Below are 23,432 nucleotides of genomic sequence, written 5' to 3' on the forward strand. Positions count from 1 at the left end.
GAAGTTCTAACCAGGTTTTTCTAACCAAGTGAACTCTCTACGCCTCCTAGAACACCAGTAATCAACATTAGAGGGGTGGGTTTTTATTTTTAGTTAAGAAAACAGTTGGAAAAACTGTACTTAGACTTTGGTAAACAAATATGGAGTTAACACTTTCCATTATACTGCTTAGACAGCTTAACAAAAAAAGGAAGCCTCACTAGAATTATCAGTCCACACTGTTCCAAGTTTAGAGATAGTCTAGTTCAGGGTTTATACAGTACATATTATGCATGCATGCCCTGCACTTCATAGACACGAGTTTTGCTTTAATATTTCAAAGTCATCCATTTCAGTTTTTAACTCTTCAGATAGCTTTGGAGGAAAGAGACTAATAGATGCTAATAAGAGCTTAAACAGCATTAAAATTGTATTATGCAAGGTATATACACAATTGTTACAATTATTAAATTAAGCTAACTGATTCTAACAAGCAAATCAAGCATTTGTAAAAAAGCATTGTCAGTCTTCCTAAACAATGGTCTACTTACCAGGAAGCTTTAGCACAGTTAAAACATAAACCAGTTCTAATAAACAAAATGCAGGAGAATAAGTAGCCAATGACTTAAAGTGCTTACCTTGACTCTCCACTACTGTTTCTTACAATGTCTTCATCACTGTGCCCATTCATTGTAAATACTAAGATGTTTTAAAAAATAAAGGTCCAGTCAGATTAGAAGGTAGATGTCAAGAATGCACTCCTTTTTACTCTGATTTTAGGTGACTTGTTTACTCAACTGTTCTCTGCACGTATTGACGATTTTTCCCAAATTACCTAAAGTTGTAAAGGAAAATGTTGACATAATTTGAAATATTTGATGGTTACAATTGAAATATACTGAAAATAACCTGTCCTGTCACAACACTGAAAGGAAGCATCTATCACATTTGACATCATTTTATCTGAATAATGGCTTCCAATATGCGATAGTACTGTCTTAAGAACAACTAGATCTACTTTTATAGGAAAACAGCCTCCTCAAACACACAGATATAAATTATGGATATTAATGCTCTAAAACCTGATTAGCAAAATTATTTCATGCACAAACCAAACATATCAGAAGCATTTCCAGATTGACATAATGTTCACATCCAGTTGTGGGTAGACGCAGGAAAATAAAGACTGTCCCATTAACAAAACAAACAAACAAAAACAAAAAAACCACCCTCTATCACATTAAGCTAACAAGATCCCACAGATGGAGCAACTACTATTTTCATATACATGAACATCTTCAATCGGATCTCTATCGTGTCAGATGCCCCTAGGAAAAGTTTAGGCTCACTTTAAATGGTGTGCAAGTATGATCTCACTGATAATCAACTAAGAAGCAGCGCCTCTCACATTTACTAGTGTGAAAGTGATTAGGGGCTCGTCTGCAGGTTGCCTGCCTCGAGGTGCTCTCCTCTAATACAGCTCCATCTACAAGCTCATGATGGAGGCCGCCTCGTTCCGGGATGAAAAAAGTCCCGCGCTCAGGCACCATCTCCGACACCAGGGCCACTCCAACCAGCAAACAAAAGCAATGACGAAATAAAAGTGATAGGAAAGAGTCCTCTAACACCAGAGAGGCCGCAAAGCGAGGTTGGGTCTCCTGCGGCGGCGAGACGAGCAGCTTGGTGGTTCCTCGCGGACCGGCCACTGCCGCCCAAACGAGGCCAAGCTCCGCGCGAAAACTGCCGCCTCTGGGACCGGCGCGCCCTAGGCTCCGGGAAACAACTTTAGTGACCACGAAACTCTCTCCTTGTCGCTCACTCCCTGCTCCGCGACGATCCTCCCGGACCACCCGCACTGCGCTCTCGCGGCCTCCCCAAGGCGCTCCCGGGGAGAACCCAGGCCAAGGCTGCCTCCCTACCTCCCGTTGTTTCACCTCCCGTCCCAGGAGACGGCCCTCTGCTGGTGGCGCGACCCGCACAGGCGCCGCTCCTGGTCAAGGCGGCCGTGGTCCTCCGTGCTCGCTTCTCCCAGCACCCCTGCATATCCAGGGAAGAGCGGTTCGTCACAGGCTCCCCTCCCCCCGCCCAAGAGCCAGCGAAACAGACTCAACCCCGGCTGCCCGCCTCAGCTCTCACAGCTTCCTCCCTCCATCTTCGGAAAACAGCAAGCAGGTTCAGGAGCTCAGCCCCGCGCTGAGCATCCAACCCCTTCTTCTCAACACCAGTTGCCTTCTCATCCATCTTCGAAAGCGACAGCCACTGCACAACTCGGGATGAGGGATAGGGAAATAAGCCACGGCGGGCCTCTACCTACCTGTGCGTGTGTACCCGGCCAGGCCTCCTTAGAGCTGCCCTGGTCCGAGACGGCGCTACACACCACGAAGAGGTCTGTGCTGTAACACAGGGTCGGAGGCTGCTTCTGTAGCCACCACAGGGCTTAGACCACCGTCTCCTTATAGCCCCACGTAGCAGGCTCGCCTGCAGCCCCCCACCGGCTTGAACAATGGAGTCTCGAACAGGGCAGGTTGAAGCCTGGGGAGTAGGTGCTGTGTTGTTTTACCGCTGCCGTTTCTAAGTCGACCTGACTACCGCCATCATGATGCCGCTCCGCTCAATCTCCTCCTCCCAACCGCCGTCATCATGCTGCCACTCCACTCAGCATCCTCCTCCCGTAGATGGAAAGCCAGGGCATGATGTCAGTCCTGCGCCCTGGGACAGAGAGGGCGGGAGGAGGAGCAACAGCCGAGAGGGTACTGCGCTGCCGAGCCACGGCGGCAGGAAGGGCCGCTTAGAGAGGACGGCGGAGCCAAAGCGACCTTGTTGCCGCGCCGGATACTACAGCAGGAATTCGCCCGCCCATCGCAGCAGCAAAGAAGCGCTGGGCTTGGTGCCGCTCCTTGTGCCTGCTGCAGTTCCTGTGCGAGGGGGCAGGGGGTGGACCAGCCTGGCCATAGGTGCCCATGACCTGCGCGGCGTGGCAGGAAATCTGGTCTAGGCCACACGTTACTGTTCAGTATGGTGTGGGAGTTTTTTGTTTCAGCTTTTTCCTGTCTAAAATCAGGGCTTCCTAGCAAACACATATGCATTCTTAGTCTCCCTCTGCTGTTACAAGTGGCATTAGGGCATATTTAGAAAGGCTTGGCAGGCAGCTGCACAGAGGACACTTGGCTCTATGAGGAAAGCATCCCTCATCTGGAGACAGAACACTTTCATCTTCTTGTTGTCTAACTTGAGTTGTTTTGAAGTGATTAATGAGAAAGCAGTTTGTTTAAGGTGGCTTGCATTCAGAAGAAAAAAATCAATCATGTAAATCTTCCTACTGCTGGGGTCTTCATGTTCCTGTAGTGGCTGCTGAGTGAAAGATTCTGCTCTGAGTAATACAATTTGCACAGCCAAATGTGTTGAGAAGAGGAACTGATTTACCTGTTTCCTCCTCTTTTGATTCCCACATATGCAGTTACACTCCATCATGCTAGGGAGGATTATGGGGTCATTATTGACCAAGATGTGGTACCAGACTTGAAATTTTCTTCAGCACCTTGTAAGAGTAAAAGAGGTTGAGATTAACATGAAAACACAGTTTGGTCATGAAGGAAGGAAAGGCTCGAAAAAAGAGAGTTACTGAATGAGTATACCAGAGCAAGGTGGCTACAGTAGCTGTCAAATCAATTTATATTTGAAGAGTTGTGTTGGCCAGGAGCCAGCATCTAATCTACAGTCAGTCAGCTAGAGATATTGGCCTAGGCTTTATCTCATGTCTGCCCCACCTAGAGTGACCAAAGCTGAGCAGCTAAGGCACTTGCCACTCCCTCCTTTGGCTGCTCCATCAAGTATTGGGGTTAACTGTTACACGCAGCAACTACATTTTGGAACCAGACTGAAGCAGAATAGGCTAGATGAGGCACTTCCACTAGTTCACCTCTCAAGCATCATAGCAAAATACCTCAAAATCTCACTCAGAGGTTGCTGAGTGGCCTCAATAGGCCGTGCGGGAGTGGGAAAAACACGAGCTTATACCAATATGATACATAGAAGGTCAATCTGTTTATTGAAGCTAAGAGTGATGCTTATGTAGTAGATTGGATACATGCATATGTAATTCTGATAAGTTTTGTTAGCCAAAACATTTGCTTGTTCCCAGGGCTGACCAGCCTGCCCCCTCCTTCAAGGCCCTCTCGCCTAGCTCAGTTTACAGACAGCAGCTAGACTTTCCCAGCTTCTATCCAAGGCCTCTTCCCTGCAGCTGCGCCTCTTATCAGTTCTCAGACTGTTCAGTTAGCCCTGTTCAAACCCCCGGCAAGAGGTAAACCCATCTGGACAAGATATCATTGCCCAGATAGAAAACTTTTTTTTAAAGGTCCATCATATAGATGCTCACATGCCCAAAAGCCATGCCACTAGTATTGTCAGTGATTGCAGGTGAGGTTGTCAAATGTAAATAAAGCACCTTCATTTATTTGAATACAAACAAAAAGGATGCATGGACTCTTTGGGCTCAGCCACCCAGACAGTTTTCATACCCAGCAAAGAGTATGCCCATCCAAGCCTTGAGATGCCAGTTTCTCCAGGAAAATAATGTGGGAAATTATGTTAAAGGCTTTGCTAAGGTCCAGGTAGACAACACCCACAACCTTTCCCTCATCCACTAAGCAGATCACCTCATCATAGGAGATCAGGTTTGTCAAGCAGGACCTGCCCTTCATGAACCCATGCTGGCTGGGCCTGATCCTCTGTTTGTCCTGTATGTGCTACAATAGTGGCAGTGAAGATTATTTGTAGTTTCAAGATGGCCTATAGTTTCCTGGATCCTCCTTCTGGCCCTTCTTGTAGATGTGCATCACATTTGTTAACCTCCAGTCAGCTGGGACCTCCCCAGTTAGCCAAAACTGTTGGTAAATGATAGAAAGTGGCTTGGTGACCACTTCGACCAGCTCCCTCAGTACTCTCACATGTAACACACCCAGCCCCAGAGACTTGTATATGTCTAAGTGGTGTAGCAGGTTGCTAACCATTTCCCCTTGGATTATAGGGGTTTGATTATTCTCCCCATCCCTGTCTTCCAGCTCAGGGGGATGGGTAAACAGAGAGCAACTGGTTTTACCAGTTGTCATGGAGGGCCTGCAAGCCCCGAACAGAGGTCTCTATATGCCCCTGCATGCCTGGACATGTTTTTCTGCCAGGACCCCTGGTTGTAAACAAGTTATGTAACACACACCCCCCCAACTCGTGTATCCCCGGGGTCCGCCCATGTGATCCCCATATTTGGGAGAGTCCAGGCAAACAGCTCCTACCTATTAAGGTAAAGTTTGGCTTGCTGCCAACCTGATTGGTCACTTTGGATGGCCAAAGGGCCATTAATCTCGGCCCACAGTCTATAAAGAGGGGTGCAAAGGTGCACCACGTGTTCAGACTCAGCTCTTGTCAGATCTGTTCAGATTCAGCTCTCTGACCCTGCCTGCATCGCAGCTCAGCTCTCTGATCCACATTGCAGCTCCTGCTGCCCTGACTTACTTGCAAGGCCCAGACACAGAGTCTGGCCCTCACTTGCATGCTCACTGAGACCTCATGCTTTGATTCAGTTCGCAGTTAACCTGTCTGCGTACTTTAGATGCAGAAGCTCATTCAAACCTGCACCCATTTATATATATAAGGAGCCGATAGAACCTCCTATAGCCAGCTGTGCATATTTGCAAGCTATCTTGCTTTATCTACAGAGCTCAGATTCCCAGCTTATTGCCTGGTAAGAAGGACCAGGACTGCAGACCTTTGGACTGTCTGCACCCACAAACACAGCCTGCTAGCTGTGCAGAGGACCGTGCCAGAAACTGCACGGACATCCTCCTCCTGTTCCTGGAAGCCTGCCAGCTGATCGTCCCTGGACGCAGTAACCAGCAGCATTGAGGCAGAGACCGTCCCATGCCAGGAGAACAAAAGGTTAGAGAAACCTGTTTACCCCAGAGACTAGGAAGATTTATCATTTCCCTCTCAAGCCGGGAAGATTCCAGCCTCACAGAGTCCACAGGCAGATCCCCTGAAGTCCGGACACTGGGCACAGGCTGTGACACAACCCCAGGAGGGTGATCAATAATTAATAACAACACTCATAAGTAAAGCTTTAATTCTTCTGTAATATAAGTTATCTCTGCCTTGGAGCAGACAGTTTTCAGCCCCTGCTGGGCAAATAGCATAGTTCCCAAGTGGCACTAAGCCAAAGGGAAATTTCTCTCTCTGCAAATAGTTTATAATTGAATGTTTTCCAGTTATTGACCAAATCCCTGTATATATTATATCTCTAAATTGTTTTCATAATCTTGCACAAAAGAACTAAGTGGTTGGGGGTGGCAAGAGTTTGTAAATATTAATTTTAATAAATTATTTTTTATATAAAATTAATACCACCTCAAATTAATCTCTCCCCTCCTCCACCCCTCTGCAACACCAGTAAAGACTGAGACAAAGAAGGCATAGAGTACCTTAACTTTTTTTTCACTCTTTATCACTATGTTTCCCCCTGCATCCAATAAAGGATGGGAATTCTCCTTCAGCCTCTTTTTATTGCTAATGTATTTATAGAAACATTTTTAATTGTCTTTTATGGCAGTAGCCAGATTAAGTTCTAGTGGGGCTTTGGCCCTCCTAATTTTCTCCCTGCGTAACCTCACAACATCTTTGTAGTCCTCTTGAGTTGTCTGCTCCTTTTTCCAAAGGTGATAAACTGTCCTTTTTATTCTGAGTTCCAGCCAAAGCTTTCTGTTCAGCCAGGCCAGTTATCTTCCCCACCAACTAATCTTTCAGCACAGGGGGATGGCCTGCTGCTATGCCTTTAGGAGTTCCTTCTTGAAGAATATCCAGCCTTCCTGGACTCCTTCACCCTAAATGCTCATCAGAGGAATCCTGGGAAATTGGTATGTTATCAACAGTGGTTTAATCCCAAGTCCAAAACATAGTGCCACGTGGGCTCCTACAAAGAAAACTAGCTCCATCACAGAATCACAGAAACATCCAGGTTGGAAAAGCCCCTCAGGATCACCAAGTCCAACCTATAACCCTACTCTACAACATTCGCCTTAAACCATATCCCTAAGCACCACATCCAAATGACCCTTAAACACATCCAGGGCTGGTGACTCAAACACCTCCCTGGGCAGCTAATTCCAGTGCCTGACCACTCTCTCCATAAAAAAAAACTTTTTTCCTAATGTTCAGTCTAAACCTACCCAGTCTCAGCTTGAGGCCATTCCCCTTGTTCTGTCTCCAATTACCTGTGAGAAGAGCCCAGCACCAGCCTCTCCACAATGTCCCTTCAGGTAGTTGTAGACAGCAATGAGGTCTCCCCTCAGCCTCCTCTTTTTCAAACTAAACAGCCCCAGCTCCCTCAGTCACTCATCATAAGATCTATACTCTGGGCCCTTCACCAGCTTTGTTGCCCTCCTCTGGACCTGATCCAGCACCTCCACATCTCTCTTGTATTGCGGTGCCCAAAACGGAACACAATACTCAAGGTGTGACCTCACCAAAGCTGAATTCAAGGGGACAATCACCTTCCTACTCCTGCTGGCCACAGCATTTTTAATACAAGCCAGGATGCTATTGGCCTTCTTGACCACCTGGGCACACTGCTGGCTCATTCAGCTGCCTGTCCATTACAACCCCAAGATGCCTTTCTACCAGGCATCTCTCCAGCCACACTGCCCCAAGCCTGTAGCTTTGCTTGGGGTTGTTGTGACCCAAGTGCAGGACCTGGCATTTGGCCTTGTTGAAACTCACCCCATTAATGTTGGCCCATGGATCTAGCCTATCCAAGTCCCTCTGAAGAGCCTCTCTATCCTCATTCAAATCAACACTGCCACCTAACTTGGTGTCATTTGCAAACTTACTGATGATACTCTCTTGTTCTGAAACAAGGTTGTCAATAAAGATGATAAAAAAAAGTGGTCCCAACACAGATCCCTGAGGAACACCACTAGTGACTGTTGCAGGCCGCGCTGCCTGCTATCTCTGCTTGCTGTCGGGACCGCGGTAAACAAGCCCATAGACCAGTGTAGTGGTGGGCTAGCCGCGAGGGTCTCCACACGATTCAATGTGAATTATGCAGAAGCCAATTTTATTCATGTAGCAGCCTGAATATATACACTCAGCCAGAAGAGCACACACCTACACATTAGCATAATTAGTCAGGGACAATGCATCACATCTGCATACATACATGTGTGATGGTTTGGGCATTAACCCGCCCCCCCACACTTTTGAATTTGCCCCAGCTAACTCAGACGGCCTCTGGGAATATAAACGAGGCTATTTATTTTACAGCAGCAAATATACAAGCAGTTATTTACAATATATTGCGATGTGAATACCGCGTGTGTGTGCGTGTGTAATCAGCGATCAGGGTATCGAGCAAAAGAGTTGCAAGTAGAGCAGGGTAGAGAGTGAGGGGCCAGTTAAGTTAAGTTAAGGTGCAAGAGGTGCAAGTGGGTATATTTTTAATAGTATTTTAGAAGAGGTGTGTTCAACCAACTCAGTCAGACTTGTGTTAGCTTTACAGATTGGTACAAAGTTATAATCAACTTATACAATTGGCTAATTCTCACCAAAAACAACTTATGGAACCACCCAGGGGTCAGCCCCCAGCAGATGTTTGTCGAGTGGTCACCATGTCTGAGAATTTGAACCCTTTTTCCAAAACATAGCCATGTTTATGTCTTTTGTTTCTCCGAGAGAGAGATTCTCCCAAGGCCTGTACATCTGCTGGTACAGCAGCTACATCAGTGCAAGCAGATAGAAAATATTGTTTTGACTTTTTCGATGGAAGGCCTCTGAGCCACAATTTTGTGAATAAATGAAAAATTCTGCAATAGGGCAAAAGGGCTCTGATCCCTTCCATGACAGGCATTAGCACCAATGCCACGGCATCTCACTAGCCAGCTTAGGATTGGCTCATCTGATTCCCTTGAGTATTCCTTTCTAACTTCCCTGACTTCTCTGAGTGGATCCTTGGAGTCCTGGATGTCATCCTCCTCCTCTTCCTCCTGTTGATCTGGTTGTCCCAGGCCTAACAGAACCTTCCTCATAGCACTTTTAAACTCATTGGAACCATCCTCTCTCTTGGCAGCCAACCTCACAACACTCTTCTCATTTGAGTATTGATGTCTCAGCACATTTGCGAGGTCTCGCAGACTAACTGCCTCCTCTTCCTCCTCTTGCTGATCACCAGAGGTCCCCTCTCTTACATCCTCCTGTGAACCACACTTTGTCTTAGCTTTTGCCTTAGCAGGTGCCAGAAGGGCCTGAACAACAACAGACTTGGATGTGTCTGCTGGAGGGTTTGAATTACTGGGGGTCTGACTTGGAGCTTGTGAGTTCAAATCTGCCTGAGATTTAACAGGGCTCTGATTCTGGTCTGCTGGCTGGGGATTCGAATTGGCTGAGCTGGTGTCATTAGGATTTGGACTGACTGGGCTAGCGTTACCAGCATTAGTGGGATTATTTGCCTGTCCTCCTGGGATGCCTGCCAACCCTGACGTGTTATCATCGTTGCTAGGAACATTCTGATTTTGGGTACCTACCTGTGCTCCTGGGACTCCTGCCAAACTCTGCCCGTTGTTATTGTTATCCTTCTTGTTTACATTCCTGGCAGAAACATTGTCCGTGTTCCCAGAAACTGGAGAAGGAGGGGCAGGGGCTGGCAGGGGGGAAGCAGATAACTGTGTTCCCTTGTTTTGCTGTGAAAGAGACTGCATTCGAGACACAGAATTTTTCCTAGTTCTTACAGAAGCTGGTTTTGAATTTTTCACAAATAATACCAAAATTAATATGAAAATTAAAATCATAAGAGCCATGATAATGCACAGCAATCCCGCCACGATTTGTTTTGAGTAAAAATCCTTGCAGGGATCTGGCATTTCAGTCTGGGGCTGGATGACCCTCATGAGAGCAGTAGATAAAGCAGAATTTCGATTGATTGCCACATTATTGATAAGTGCTCCTGTAATGTTACTGGTAAGGTTTTCAGTGACATTAAAACCAGCATAACCAAGGATAAAATCACCCCAGGCCCAGAACATGCTTGAAACTTTGGCTTTAGCCTTCTTATAAGCTAAATCAATAAAATAAGCAACAATTTGAGCCTTTATCCAACTAAATGCCAAGAAAACAAAACCAGACCAGAGTAATGCCCCACACAAGTACAATAGCTGCCTTATTAGCTCCATTTTAATTCCCAGAGTTAATTACCAGTCACTCAAATAAATCTAGCCCCACGTTGGGTGCCAATTAAAAATGTGATGGTTTGGGCTCTTAACCCGCCCCCCCCACACTTTTGTATTTGCCCCAGCTAACTCAGACGGCCTCTGGGAATATAAATGAAGCTATTTATTTTACAGTAGCAAATATACAAGCAGTTATTTACAATATATACAGTTATATACAGAAATATACAAAGGATAAACAATACAGAAGCACAACTCCCCTCCCAGAAACCTGAGTCCCCAGGAGGGGCTCTCAAACCACCCCAACACCTTCCCCGGCCCCTCTCAACCTTACCCCAGTTCCCAGGAAGAATAGAGGTGCAGCCAAGAGGTTAGGGAGCAAGGTTAGTGGCAGCAAGGTTAATGAGATGTGACTAGGTCTGAAGGCAAAGGCAGAATGAAAGACAAAATGGAGAATATTATACTTCTTCTTCCCAGAGTTCTCAGCGTGACTGTGAGTGAAGAGACACAATTGTTTTCATTTCACTGCCCATTATCTAGTTCTTTTACCAAAACATTCTAGCTTACTTCAAACTAGCACAACATGCCTTCTTCTCGTTAGCGAAGTCCCCACTATCTATTCCTTCTGAGATAAGTTGTCCAGTTGCTTGTGAGAACCGAGGTCTGTTATTGTAAGAATCTGCCTGTTGTCATTTCTCTTCACTCCATTTCCACAGCTCTCCTGCACCTGCACCCCACAACTCTTCTGCATTCCCACAAGTGACCAGCTGCCAAGTGGATTTAACTCCATTGACTACGACTCTCTGGGCCTTCCTGTCCAGCCAGTGCTTTATCCAGGAGACTGTGCTCATCTGTGAGAGTCTGATCCTCTCTCCCGTTAATCAACGAAGATAAGGATTGCATCGACCCTCCTTAATCAACAAAGATAAAGAAGATTGCATCATCTCTCCTTAATCTTGTTGCTTCTGGGACTCAGACTAGGTGCTTAGCCCAAAGCTCAGGGATGCAAATCAACAGACAACACCTTTGAAACTCCTGGACCTTACCCTGGACTGCCCAGGAAGCCTCCATCTTATCTCAGCTACCCCCAAGGGATGCGTATGCAGGGTGTGGACAGGTGTAGCTGAGAGAGGGTGGAGGCCCTCCCCCCGGTGGCACCAGACCCCTGCGAATGCATGAGAATGCACCGGAAGATGCCCTGGGGGGCTGCAGCTGGACACTGAGCAGAAAACTGTATAAAAAGGCAGGAGAAATGCCTGCCAAAGTGTAGTATTCCCACCGCACCACCAGTGCCATTCCCACCGGACCACCAGTGGCATCCCCACCAGACCAAGCGTGGCACCTCCACCAGACCACCGAGGGCAGACCATCACCAGACCACCACAGCTGCACACCACCTGAAGAACCTCTGACAAACTCCGCAGAAGATCATCCCTGGGCCACGCACCCGTCTCTCTCATTCCCCTTCATCTGCGACTGAGGGTAATATGATCACAGCCTTTTTCCCTTCCCTGCTCCTTCTCGTTCTCTCGATCTCTTTATCTTTCTCTCTCCCCCTTCTCCCCTCTCTCCCTCCGTTTTGCCCAACCTTATCCTTTAATAAACAGTTTCATGGTGATATATGGTCTCGTTTGCACCTTAATTTCACAACACGGAATCCATAAGAACTGGTCTCGCTCCGGTGGACGGAGATACTGTTAATCTCTGCTCCTCCGGACCTTGACATCATCCAAGCCATGAGTAGCCAATTTGTCTACAAGAATTTTGTGGGGAACAGTATCAAAATGTCTTGGTTCTAGTTTAAATTTCCCAGAGGCTCAAAATATAGCTAACAGAACCAATACAATAATACGATGCCTTCACCTCTGCTCCTCCTTTGGAAAGAAAGGAGAGAAATTAAGTATGTGATGGTTTGGGTGTTACTGTGGTCGCAGGAGTCCAGCGGAGGTGGGATTGGGGTACTGAAGAGTTGACTCAGTTCGAGCTAGCTGCAAGCAGTATGCTTTACTGAGGCAATAGAGCAGCTTATATGCTACTTGGAAGAGGCGTGCACAACCAACTTAGTTTGAGATTGGTACATGTGGAAAGTACAGATTGGTCCAAGGTTATGTGTGCGTCACAGATAGGTCAATCTATATCAACAACCTGTAAAGTCTGTCCCCTGCAGCTGCATGTGGAGGGTGCCACTCACTGCCTGGCTTCCTGCTTCTGAGATGGACTCAAGGACACTTCGGAGCACAGGTTTGCTTATTGCTTATCAACTCATGTCGTGTTAGCAGGAAGTCCCTCCACATGTTACCTACCCCCACTCTACCCCCCAGACTAGACTCAGCTGAGCTAGAAATTAGAATGAAGCTTTATATTTACATCTTAGAATCATAGAATCGACCAGGTTGGAAGAGACCTCCGAGATAATCTGTGGACGAATTTCTTGCCAGCAGAGGACACGAATTGATAAACATGAGCAACTTGTGCTGCGAAGTGTCCTTGGATCCACCTCGGAGGCAGGAAACCAGGCGGTAAATAATAGTACCCCACATGCAGCTGCAGGAGGCAGAGTGCCAGCTACAGGGGGCAGGGTCAGCAAAATTAACCTATCTGTACCACACACATAACCTTAAGCCAATCTGTGCCTCCACACGTACCAATCTTAACCAAAGTTAGGTATGCACACCTCTTCCAAGTAAGCATATAAGTCACTGTATTCATGGAAATAAATGGAGAATGATTATCTAACCATATTGGTGCCCCAAAAGTCGTTCATTCCAGGGTGCAATGCCGGCAAGTGGCGCCTGAACAGGAGGAACCAGGCATCAGGGAAGACCGAGGTACGCAGACCAGCAGCGGGCAGGACCGCGATAATGGGCCAGGGTTGGGCAACGCCGATGACACTGCAGACATTTCAAATTGAAAGTAAAGTCACAGGCGACATCGAAATGGAGGGGATTGCACAAAAAAAGGGCGCAGTATAGAATCATAGAATCAACCAGGTTGGAAGAGACCTCCAATATCATCCAGTCCAACCTACCACCCAGCCCTATCCAGTCAACTAGACCATGGCACTAAGTGCCTCATCCAGTCTTTTCTTGAACACCTCCAGGGACGGTGACTCCACCACCTCCCTGGGCAGCTCATTCCAACGGCAAACCACTCTCTCTGTGAAGGACTTCCTCCTAACATCCAGCCTATACTTTCCCCGGCACAAAATGAGACTGTGGCCCTGTGATGGTTGGGTGTTCCCCACCCCCCCACACTTTAGAAATCACCCAGACTAGACTCAGTTGGCTCTGGGAATATAAATGAAGCTACTTATTTACAGCTAGCACAATATACAAGCAGGAGGGGCTCTCAACCACCCCTGCACCTTCCCCCTGCCCCTCTCAACCTTACCCCAGTTGTGCTTCTGTATTGTTTATCCTTTGTATATTTCTGTGTATAACTGTATATATTGTAAATAGCTGCTTGTATATTTGCTGCTGTAAAATAAATAGCTTCATTTATATTCCTGGAGTCCCTTCTGAGTTAGCTGGGGCAATACAAAGTGTGGGGGGCGGGTAGGAGCCCAAACCATCACACCCCAGAAACCAAATGGACGACCATGTGTCTCATTTGGAACTCTCTGCCAAAGGCTCCAAGTTGGACCATTGTCACTAGCAGCCATGTACGGAATGTTCTTAATGTCCGAACCAGATCACACAGGTCCCAAGCCCACTGCATGGACTACTTCTCGCTTGATCTGATCAAAGGCTGCTTGCTGTTCAGGTCCCCACTCGAAATTGTTTATCTTACGAGTCACATCATGCAGAGGTTTGACAATTTGACTGAATCCAGGAATGTGTAGTCTCCAAAATCCCACTGCACTCACGAAAGATAGAGTGTCCTTCTTATTTGTGGGAACTGCCTGTCACGGAAGATAGTTTGGGGGGATTAGGGGAAAATACGCGAAGGCTCACTTGTAAATTTCAAGTGATTTATTGCTCAAACACAGAGATCCCCCTCCCGAACTAAATTCCCCACGTGAATTCTTTTTGATCTGAGGTTGTAGAATAACATTTCAGAAAATAGCAAATGAAAGAGAGTCTGTGATTTCTTTAGAGTTCTTTTGAGTCTTTAAAGTTACTCAGTCCTTAGGTAGAAGAGTCTTTTCTTTGATTTACTCACTGTTCCGCAGTTCAATTCAGCAAAGTTCGAAGTTTTGGGCGGTGTCCCTCTGTTTGTCAGGATCGGGCCTAAGCGGGTTTCGGGCCTCTGCGGGCCACTTCGTCATGCAGGGCCGATCAGGAACGAAGCAGGCAGCGAGCAGGCATACAGCCGAGAGCGAGGGCGAGCGAGCTAGTGAGCGAGCTCCCAATCCAGAAAGGCACACCATTTTTATAATGTTTTCAAAGAGATGTATCCCACCATTCCAGGCTATTTTACGTTATTCTTATAGATTGGCACAAAGTTATAATCAATCCATACAATTGGAGAATTTTTACCAAAACAATTTCTATGACCACCCCAAGTGGTTATTTCTTGCTTCATGTAGTTTTTAAGAAGGTCAAAGCTAAAGTTACAAGCATTTTCTGGTCCTGGAGTGATTTCATTCTCGGGTATGCTGGTTTTAATGTCACTGAAAATCTTACCAGTAACATTACAGGAGTATTTGTCAACAATATTACAAGCAATCAAAATACTGCTTTAACTACAGCCCTGATGAGGGCAATTCATCCCGGAACTGGGATGCCAGACATTTGTTCAGGTTATTGCTCATGTAAAACTGTGTTGCTTTTCTCATGTGTCAATTTATGTCTTATGGGTTTGATTTTCATATTAATTCTGGCATTATGTGTGAAAAATTCAAATACAGTGCCTGTAAGATCTAGAAAAATTTCTGTGTCGAAAGCAACCAGGAAAGTGTCTCAAATACCTTCTCCCCAGCCAGTCTCTGCACCTCGTTCTTCAGATTCTGGGAAAACTGCCAATGTTCCTGGCAGGAATGACAACAAAGATAAGAATGCATCAGGTTTGGCAGGCGTCCCCGGAGTACAGGCAGGTACTCAGAGTCAGAATGTACCCACTAATAATAATAACAATAACAGTAGCCCAGTCAGCCCAAATCCAGCCAGTTTGAATTCTCCACAGCCCCAGCCAGCAGACCAGAATCCTGTTAGTTCTAAGGCAGATCTGAACTCACAGACCCCAGGTCAGACCCCCAGTGATTCAAACCCTCCAGCAGACACGTCAAAGTCTGTTGCTGTGCAGGCCTTTTTGGCACCTGCTAAGGCAAAAGCCAAGACACAGCTTTTGACAAAGTGTGATTCAAAGGAGGATGTGAGAGAGGGGACCTCTGGTGATCAAGAGGAGGAAGGGGAGTCATTTAGTCTGCGAGACCTAGCGCACATGATGAGATCGCAGTACTCAAATGAGAAGAGCGCTGTGAGGTTGGCTGCCAAGAAAGGCCTTATTAGATAGAGAGGGGAACATAGTGACAAAGGATGAGGAAAAGGCAGAGGTGCTTAACACCTTCTTTGTCTCAATCTTCAGTAGTGGGACAGGTTGTCTCCAGGACAGCTGGACTCCTGAAGTGGTGGATGGAGTCAGGGACCAGTATAATCCCCGTCTAAACCATGAGGAAGCAGTAAGGGACCTGCTGCGTCATTTGGATCCTCACAAGTCCATGGGACCAGACAGGATCCATCCTAGGGTGCTGAGAGAGCTGGCAGCTGAGCTGGCCAAGCCACTCTCCATCATTTATCAGCAGTCCTGGCTCACTGGAGAGGTCCCTGAAGACTGGAAGCTGGCCAATGTGATTCCCATACACAAGAAGGGTCGTAAGGAGCCAGAAAACTACAGACCTGTGAGCCTGACCTCAGTGCCAGGCAAGGTCATGGAACAGGTCATCTTGGGTGCCATCGCAAAGCACCTACAGGATGGCCAAGGGATCAGGCCCAGCCAGCATGGGTTTAGGAAGGGCAGGTCCTGCCTCACCAACCTGATCTCCTTTTATGATCAGGTTACCCGCCTGGTGAATGTGGGGAAGGCTGTCGATGTAGTCTACTTGGACTTCAGCAAAGCCTTTGACACGGTCTGCCAAAAGAAGCTCCTAGCCAAGCTGGCAGCTCATGGTTTGGACAGATTCACTCTGTGCTGGATCAAGAACTGGCTGGATGGCAGAGCTCAGAGAGTGGTGGTGAATGGTGCCACATCCAGTTGGCAGCCAGTCACTAGTGGTGTTCCCCAAGGATCAGTGCTGGGCCCAGTCCTGTTCAATATCTTTATTGATGATCTGGACGAGGGCATTGAGTCCAGCATCAGTAAGTTTGCAGATGACACCAAGCTAGGAGCAGGTATTGATCTGTTGGAAGGTAGGAGAGCCCTGCAGAGGGACATGGACAGGCTGGATGGGTGGGCAGAGGCCAAAGGGATGAGATTTAACAAGGCCAAGTGCAGGGTTCTGCACTTTGGCCACAACAACCCCATGCAGAGATACAGGCTGGGGTCGGAGTGGCTGGAGAGCAGCCAGACAGAGAGGGATCTGGGGGTACTGATTGATACCCGCCTGAACATGAGCCAGCAGTGTGCCCAGGTGGCCAGGAGAGCCAGTGGCATCCTGGCCTGCATCAGGAATGGTGTGGTCAGCAGGAGCAGGGAGGTCATTCTGCCCCTGTACTCTGCACTGGTCAGACCACACCTCAAGTACTGCGTTCAGTTCTGGGCCCCCCAGTTTAGGAAGGACACTGAGATGCTCGAGCGTGTCCAGAGAAGGGCGACGAGGCTGGTGAGAGGCCTCGAGCACAAGCCCTGCGAGGAGAGGCTGAGGGAGCTGGGGTTGTTTAGCCTGGAGAAGAGTAGGCTCAGGGGTGACCTTATTGCTGTCCACAACTACCTGAAGGGTGGTTGTGGCCAGGGGGAGGTTGCTCTCTTCTTTCAGGTGGCCAGCTCCAGAACAAGAGGACACAGCCTCAGGCTGCGCCAGGGGAAATTTCGGCTCGAGGTGAGGAGAAAGTTCTTCACTGAGAGAGTCATTGGGCACTGGAATGGGCTGCCTGGGGAGGTGGTGGAGTCGTCGTCCCTGGGGCAGTTCAAGGCAAGGTTGCATGTGGCACTTGGTGCCATGGTCTAGCCTTGGGCACTGTGGTAAAGGGTTGGACTTGATGATCTGTGAGGTCTCTTCCAACCTTGGTGATACTGTGATACTGTGATACTGTGATACAGGTGGCTAAGAGAGCCAATGGCATCCTGGCCTGCATCAGGAACAGTGTGGCCAGTAGGACAAGGGAGGTTATTCTTCCCCTGTACTCAGCACAGGTCAGGCCACACCTTGAGTACTGTGTCCATTTCTGGGCCCCTCAATTCAAGAGAGATGTTGAGGTGCTGGAACATGTCCAGAGAAGGGCAACAAAGCTGGTGAGGGACCTGGAACACAAACCCTATGAGGAGAGGCTGAGGGAGCTGGGGTTGTTTGCCTGGAGAAGAGGAGGCTCAGGGGTGATCTTATTACTGTCTACAACTACCTGAAAGGACATTGTAGCCAGGTGGGGGTTGCCCTCTTCTCCCAGACAACCAGCAATAGAACAAGGGGACACAGTCTCAAGTTGTGCTGGGGAAAGTATAGGCTGGATGTTAGGAGGAAGTTTGTCGGGGTACGGAGGCTGGCGAGAGGCGAGATCGGGGTACTGACGACTCGAGACAGCAGCTTCTAGGCATCTGTGCATCAGTACAACTTTATTAGGGTAGTGCAGTGTCTTATATAGTGCTGCAGAGGAGGTGTTTCCAGCCAGCCTGGGGCTGGCAGAAGTGGACAGTACAGATTGGCCCCAAGTTATGTGTAAGGCAGAGATAGGTTACCTGTGGTAAACAACCTGTGAGTACCACCCAGGGGGGCTGGCCAGGGTCAGCCCCCCTTGGGGCTGCGTCCGCCCCAGGGACCGGCAGATTCCACCCCCTGACAGCTGTGTGTGGGTTGCTCATAGTCGCCGGCTCAGGCCCTGGGAGCCTCAAGGCTCCAAGGACACTTCACATCACAGGGTCTGATGTTTACCTTTCATGCTCTGCTGCAGGAGAAAGCTTCCCACAATACCCCCTTCTTTTCTTTGAGCAACCCACGTTCGATCTTATACAGGCCGTGTTTGATACAGGTATGGATGATACAAGTGCAGGTTAACAATGCTAAAGTTAAGAGAATGCATCTGTGAAGAACCCTTTTGCTAGTGGTAATAGTCTGGTAAACTAACAACCCAAGCTTAGCTAGCAATCCCAAAAGCTATTCCTGTAAGCGACAGTGAGTCAAATGTTCAAAGCCCAAAAGTCCAGACGAACATCACAGTCACTGGAGAGTGCAAATCCGTCGTCTTCGTTGGTTCAGCGTGGCAGCTGATGTTGTAGAGCTGCAGATGCACCAAGCTGTCCAGTATTTCTCCTCAGGCTCCCACAGTTCTGGATTCAGTCTGTAGTTCTCAGAGATCTCGATGTTCTAATCACACCTCTTAGCTATGAGTTGCATCTGTCCATTGTGCTTTAAGAACTACTAGTCTCTAAATATAGTACAAGGATATGCCTTAGATGTTGCATTCAGAGTATTCTGCTTAGGCCTTTTCCCACAGTTCTTCATCTACTTTAAGAATTTAGGGCAGTGTTTTTTATCTCTTGCAGGGCCCTTGTAAGAGAAAAAGGTCACATTGCCATCTTATGCCAATTTGAGTGGGCTTTGGCCTTTACAAAAGGATGCTAAACTGAATCTATTCCATTAACCACAATCACTGAAACTCATGAAAATACCCAAATTCACTAACCATGATCAGACCTCATCATCCATAGACACATACAGCCATCATTTCAGTACTCCTCTCAAGATCTTACCACAATTCTGCCATCTGAGCAGGATTCCTGCTCACCTTAGGAAAGGACAGGCTAATCATACTCAAGCTGGTCCCCATCTTACAATGCCTGTGAAGATAAGGGATCAAACACAAACAAATACAGAGACAAATGCAAGTGAACAAATACAGAAACAAATACAGAAACAAACACAAACATATTGAGTGCCTAGGCTGACAAATCCATTGATCCTGTCTGCAGAATTTTTTATACCTGCTCCCTTGTCTTTCTACCCCCTTTTCCCCCCCCCTTTTTTTTTTTTATTCCAGAAAAAACCCAGATATACAGAAAGAACCCAAAACCAGAACATCCCATGATTTCCCCATATAAAAAAAAAAAAATCCCATAATTGTCATATTACAGATTCTGAGCCTTAACTATACTATTTTAACAGCTTAAAGGTCTAGGAAATGAAGGAAATAGGAGAAAAAAAAGACAAAGAAAAATTCAAGAAGCGTGGTACCACAGGAGAGTCAGAATCAGAACAGAGGGGAAAAGATCTTCCTAGAAATTCTGATACAATTAACAATCATTTAACATCCTATTCAGTAAACTCCTGTAAGATCCAGTACAATCAAAAAAGAGCATTAATACTGACGTCAGTAGTTCATATAGGTAGCAAGATACAACAATACGAGTTTGTTACAGTAAGAACTAAGCTGTTCGTTTCTCGCTGAGGAAGTGCAGGGGGGGGTGGGGGGGGGGTGAGCCAAGCTCGCCGCCCGTGCCAGGGGAGGGAGGCGGGGGAAGAGGGGAGGGGGGGGGGGGGTGTGTCCCGTGACCTGCGGAGCCGCCGCCATTTTCGAACTTTCCAAGCCGGGACGGGACAGGGACAAAGGGACCCTGCCGAACTCTGCCGCCGGCCGAGGGCGGGGGGGGGGGAAGGGGAGGGCGGCTCGGACTTCCAGACGAATTCTCGCTGATCTCCGCAGGCTGGTCTTCGAGCCCGGTCCCCCAGAGTCTTTCTGTTCGTCCGTCTGTCTCTTTGGTGTTCTCATGTCCTGTACCCACGATCGGTGGGGGGCACGGGGGGGGTTGGGTTCCGCCGGGCTCCGCAGTTTGTCGGGGGCGTTTCCCGCCGGCGGCGAGACTCGGGAAGCGCGGGCGCTGCTGCCGTTTCTGCTTTCTCTGTCTGCTTTTGTTCTGTCCGTATCGGGGACGCGGTGGTGGGGGAGCTGCCGTCCTGATGATGGAACACAGAAGGAAAGCGCCGTAGCGGCTGGCAGTGGCGGCTGGAAGCAGCCGCTTTGGACGGCAGTCCCGAAAAACTTTTACAGGCTGAGAAACTTTGGCAGTTTGCCGCCGCCGGACGGCCCTCGGCAAACGCCATCACGGGGTGGTGGGAGCAGCTACCGGCGCCGCGCGGTCGCTATTCCGCCGAAAGTAAAAAAAGGAAAAAGGAAAGGGGGGGAAGGGGGTGGTCTGCTTTCCGGCAACAACTGCTCCGGGGGGATCTGACTATGCACGATCACTGCCCCCAGAAGTGCCCATCTATATGGTCGCACCTGTCGTCACACCAGCTGCCGTTATTAAAAATGCCCCATATCGATGAGGTCAATCTTCAATAAACGCCTATCTCTATAGGCCGCCCGTACCAGCAGACACTGTCCCCCGCGACTAGGGACGGGATAAAAAAAGGAAAACCAGCGCATTTCCCCGGAAAAATTCCGTAAGCGAGAAAGAGGGGGGGTGGGGGGGATGGGTGTGTGTTCCTGCCTTCCGGCAATAACTGCTCCGGGGGGATCTGACTATGCACGATCACTGCCCCCAGAAGTGCCCATCTATATGGTCGCACCCATCGTCATGACAGTTATTGTTATTAAAGTCTCCCATATTTATGAGCAGAATTATTCTTTAATAAACGCCTATCTATATAGGCTGCCCGTACCAGCAGACACCTATCCCTCGTGGTTAGTAACGGGTTTAGCGAGGGGGAAGAGAAAAAAAAAAAGAAAAAAAAGAAAAAGAGGAAAACAGCGCGTTTCCCCAGCAGGGGGTATAGTAGCGTCCGATCTCTTACGGTTCTGCCAGCTCCTTACGCACAGAGGTGAAGCGATGTCTCGGCCCCTCCTCGGGGCCCCTGCGGCTCAAGGGCTGGCTTAGAGTTCTGTCGATCGCGGCCTGGAGGCCTGCCGGTGGTCACGATGCAGGCCTCAGTGCCTGGCCGCAGCGATACGGTGGTCCAATTAGTCTGTTCGAGCGCCATTTGTCGGGGTACGGAGGCTGGCGAGAGGCGAGATCGGGGTACTGACGACTCGAGACAGCAGCTTCTAGGCATCTGTGCATCAGTACATCAGTACAACTTTATTAGGGTAGTGCAGTGTCTTATATAGTGCTCCAGAGGAGGTGTTTCCAGCCAGCCTGGGGCTGGCAGAAGTGGACAGTACAGATTGGCCCCAAGTTATGTGTAAGGCAGAGATAGGTTACCTGTGGTAAACAACCTGTGAGTACCACCCAGGGGGGCTGGCCAGGGTCAGCCCCCCTTGGGGCTGTGTCCGCCCCAGGGACCGGCAGATTCCACCCCCTGACAGCTGTGCGTGGGTTGCTCATAGTCGCCGGCTCAGGCCCTGGGAGCCTCAAGGCTCCAAGGACACTTCACATCACAGGGTCTGATGTTTACCTTTCATGCTCTGCTGCAGGAGAAAGCTTCCCACAGAAGTTCTTCACAGAGAGAGTGATTTCCCATTGGAATGGGCTGCCCAGGGAGGTGGTGGAGTCACCGTCCCTGGAGGTCTTCAAGAAAAGACTGGATAAGGCACTTAGTGCCATGGTCTAGTTGACTGGCTAGGGCTGGGTGATAGGTTGGACTGGATGATCTTGGCGGTCTCTTCCAACCTGGTTGATTCTATGATTCTATGATTCCAATGAGTTTAAGAGTGCTATGAGGAAGGTTCTGTTTCTAGGCCAAGGAACAAGAGGAAGAGGAGGACGATGACATCCAGGACTCCAACGATCCTCTCAGAGAGGTCAGGGAAGTTAGAAAGGAATACACAAGGGAATCAGGTGAACCAATCCTAAACTGGCTAGCGAGATGCCGTAGCATTGTTGCTAATGCCCTGCAGGTAGGAGACAAGTCTGCCAAGCAGCTGGGGCCACTCACTAAGGAGAGTGGAGTGGACAAATACCTGGCAAGTCCTCTTGGTAAGGTTAGCTTCTGGACACGCCTTCTGTTGGCTGTGGCTATGAGATATCCTTCCCGAGATGATTTGCCATGGGCTGCCAAGAAGTGGAACACCATTGAGCAGGGGATTAAGCTTCTGAAGGAGTTTGCTGTGAAAGAAGTGCTTTATGGAGATCATGGCACACGTGAGCCTGATGACATTCCTCTCGGAACAGGTCTCATGAAGAAGCTGATTAAGCTTGCTCCTTCATCCTATGCTAACATCTTGGCCAGCAAGTTCCTATCAAGGAGTGATAATGGAAGGTATTTCACTGTTGGTGAGTTCACTGATCAGCTCAGGCAGGTAGAGGATAGCTTGTCACATTCTGGTATAATCTGTGCCATAAAAACTATGACTACAGAGATGAAAGATAGCATTACGGAAGGCATCAAAGACAGCATGAAAGAACTGAAGGAGGATCTCAGAAACATTACCAATCTTGTAAAAGATACCATTCCTGCATCATCTTAATGGGTGCATGTTTCTGCCATCAGGAACAGACGCCCACCTCCTGCAAGGCAATTCCAGCCCAGGAGGAGACAAATTCCACCTAGACATCAGCAATCACGTGCGTCACTGTGGATAATTCTGCGTGACACATATGGTGAGAACATGAACAAATGGGATGGTCAACCTACTTCAGCTCTTTCAAAGAGAGTCAGGGAACTGCAGAGTGGCAGAAACAGAGGCAGCAATGCCAGAAAAGTAGCTGTCACTTCTTCAGCTCCCGAGAGCAACTGCAATTATTCCAATAATTGCAGTTTCTCTCACAACAACACCAATCACTGTGTACACCCTGCATGCCATGTTCAGCATTAGGGGTGCCCTGCCTCCAGCCAGGCGGAGGAAAGGGATAGTGGAGAGAACCGAATCTATTGGAATGTATTCATTAGGTGGCCTGGCAGTTCAAAAGTTCAGAAATACAGGGCTTTAGTTGACACAGGTGCTCAGTGTACTTTATTGCCATCCAATTGCAAAGGGACAGAGTCCATATCTATTTTTGGAATCACTGGTGGATCTCAAGAGTTAACTAAGATACAGGCTGAGATCAGTTTAACTGGTAAAGAGTGGAAGAAACATACTATTGTAACTGGTCCTGATGCGCCTTGCGTTCTGGGTATTGACCTTTTGAGACAAGGTTGTTTCAAAGATCCTAAGGGTCACAAATGGGCTTTTGGAATAGCATCTGTAGAGATTGAGGATGGTAAATTGAAATTGTCTATTA

At 48.1% G+C, this 23,432-nt stretch overlaps 1 protein-coding gene across 8 annotated transcripts in view; it reads right to left on the reverse strand.

The window, feature by feature from the left end:
- LOC135192841 (chromodomain-helicase-DNA-binding protein 1) overlaps window positions 1-2,703 on the reverse strand; it is a 272,474-nt gene extending 269,771 nt beyond the window's left edge. For 3 of the 8 annotated variants that reach the window (XM_064176221.1, XM_064176223.1, XM_064176224.1), the window contains exons 1-2: window positions 2,294-2,703; window positions 618-814 (exon numbers count right to left, since the gene is read on the reverse strand). In XM_064176221.1, coding sequence (XP_064032291.1) covers window positions 618-670 — 53 coding nt within the window. In that variant the 5' untranslated portion in view covers window positions 671-814; window positions 2,294-2,703. The remainder of the gene's footprint in view (window positions 1-617; window positions 815-2,293) is intronic. The other 5 variants (XM_064176220.1, XM_064176219.1, XM_064176218.1 and 2 more) reach the window with 3 other exon arrangements.
- Window positions 2,704-23,432: the final 20,729 nt, after the last annotated feature.

Source organism: Pogoniulus pusillus, chromosome W (genome assembly GCF_015220805.1).
Source record: "Pogoniulus pusillus isolate bPogPus1 chromosome W, bPogPus1.pri, whole genome shotgun sequence".
Taxonomy (NCBI): Eukaryota; Metazoa; Chordata; class Aves; order Piciformes; family Lybiidae; genus Pogoniulus; species Pogoniulus pusillus.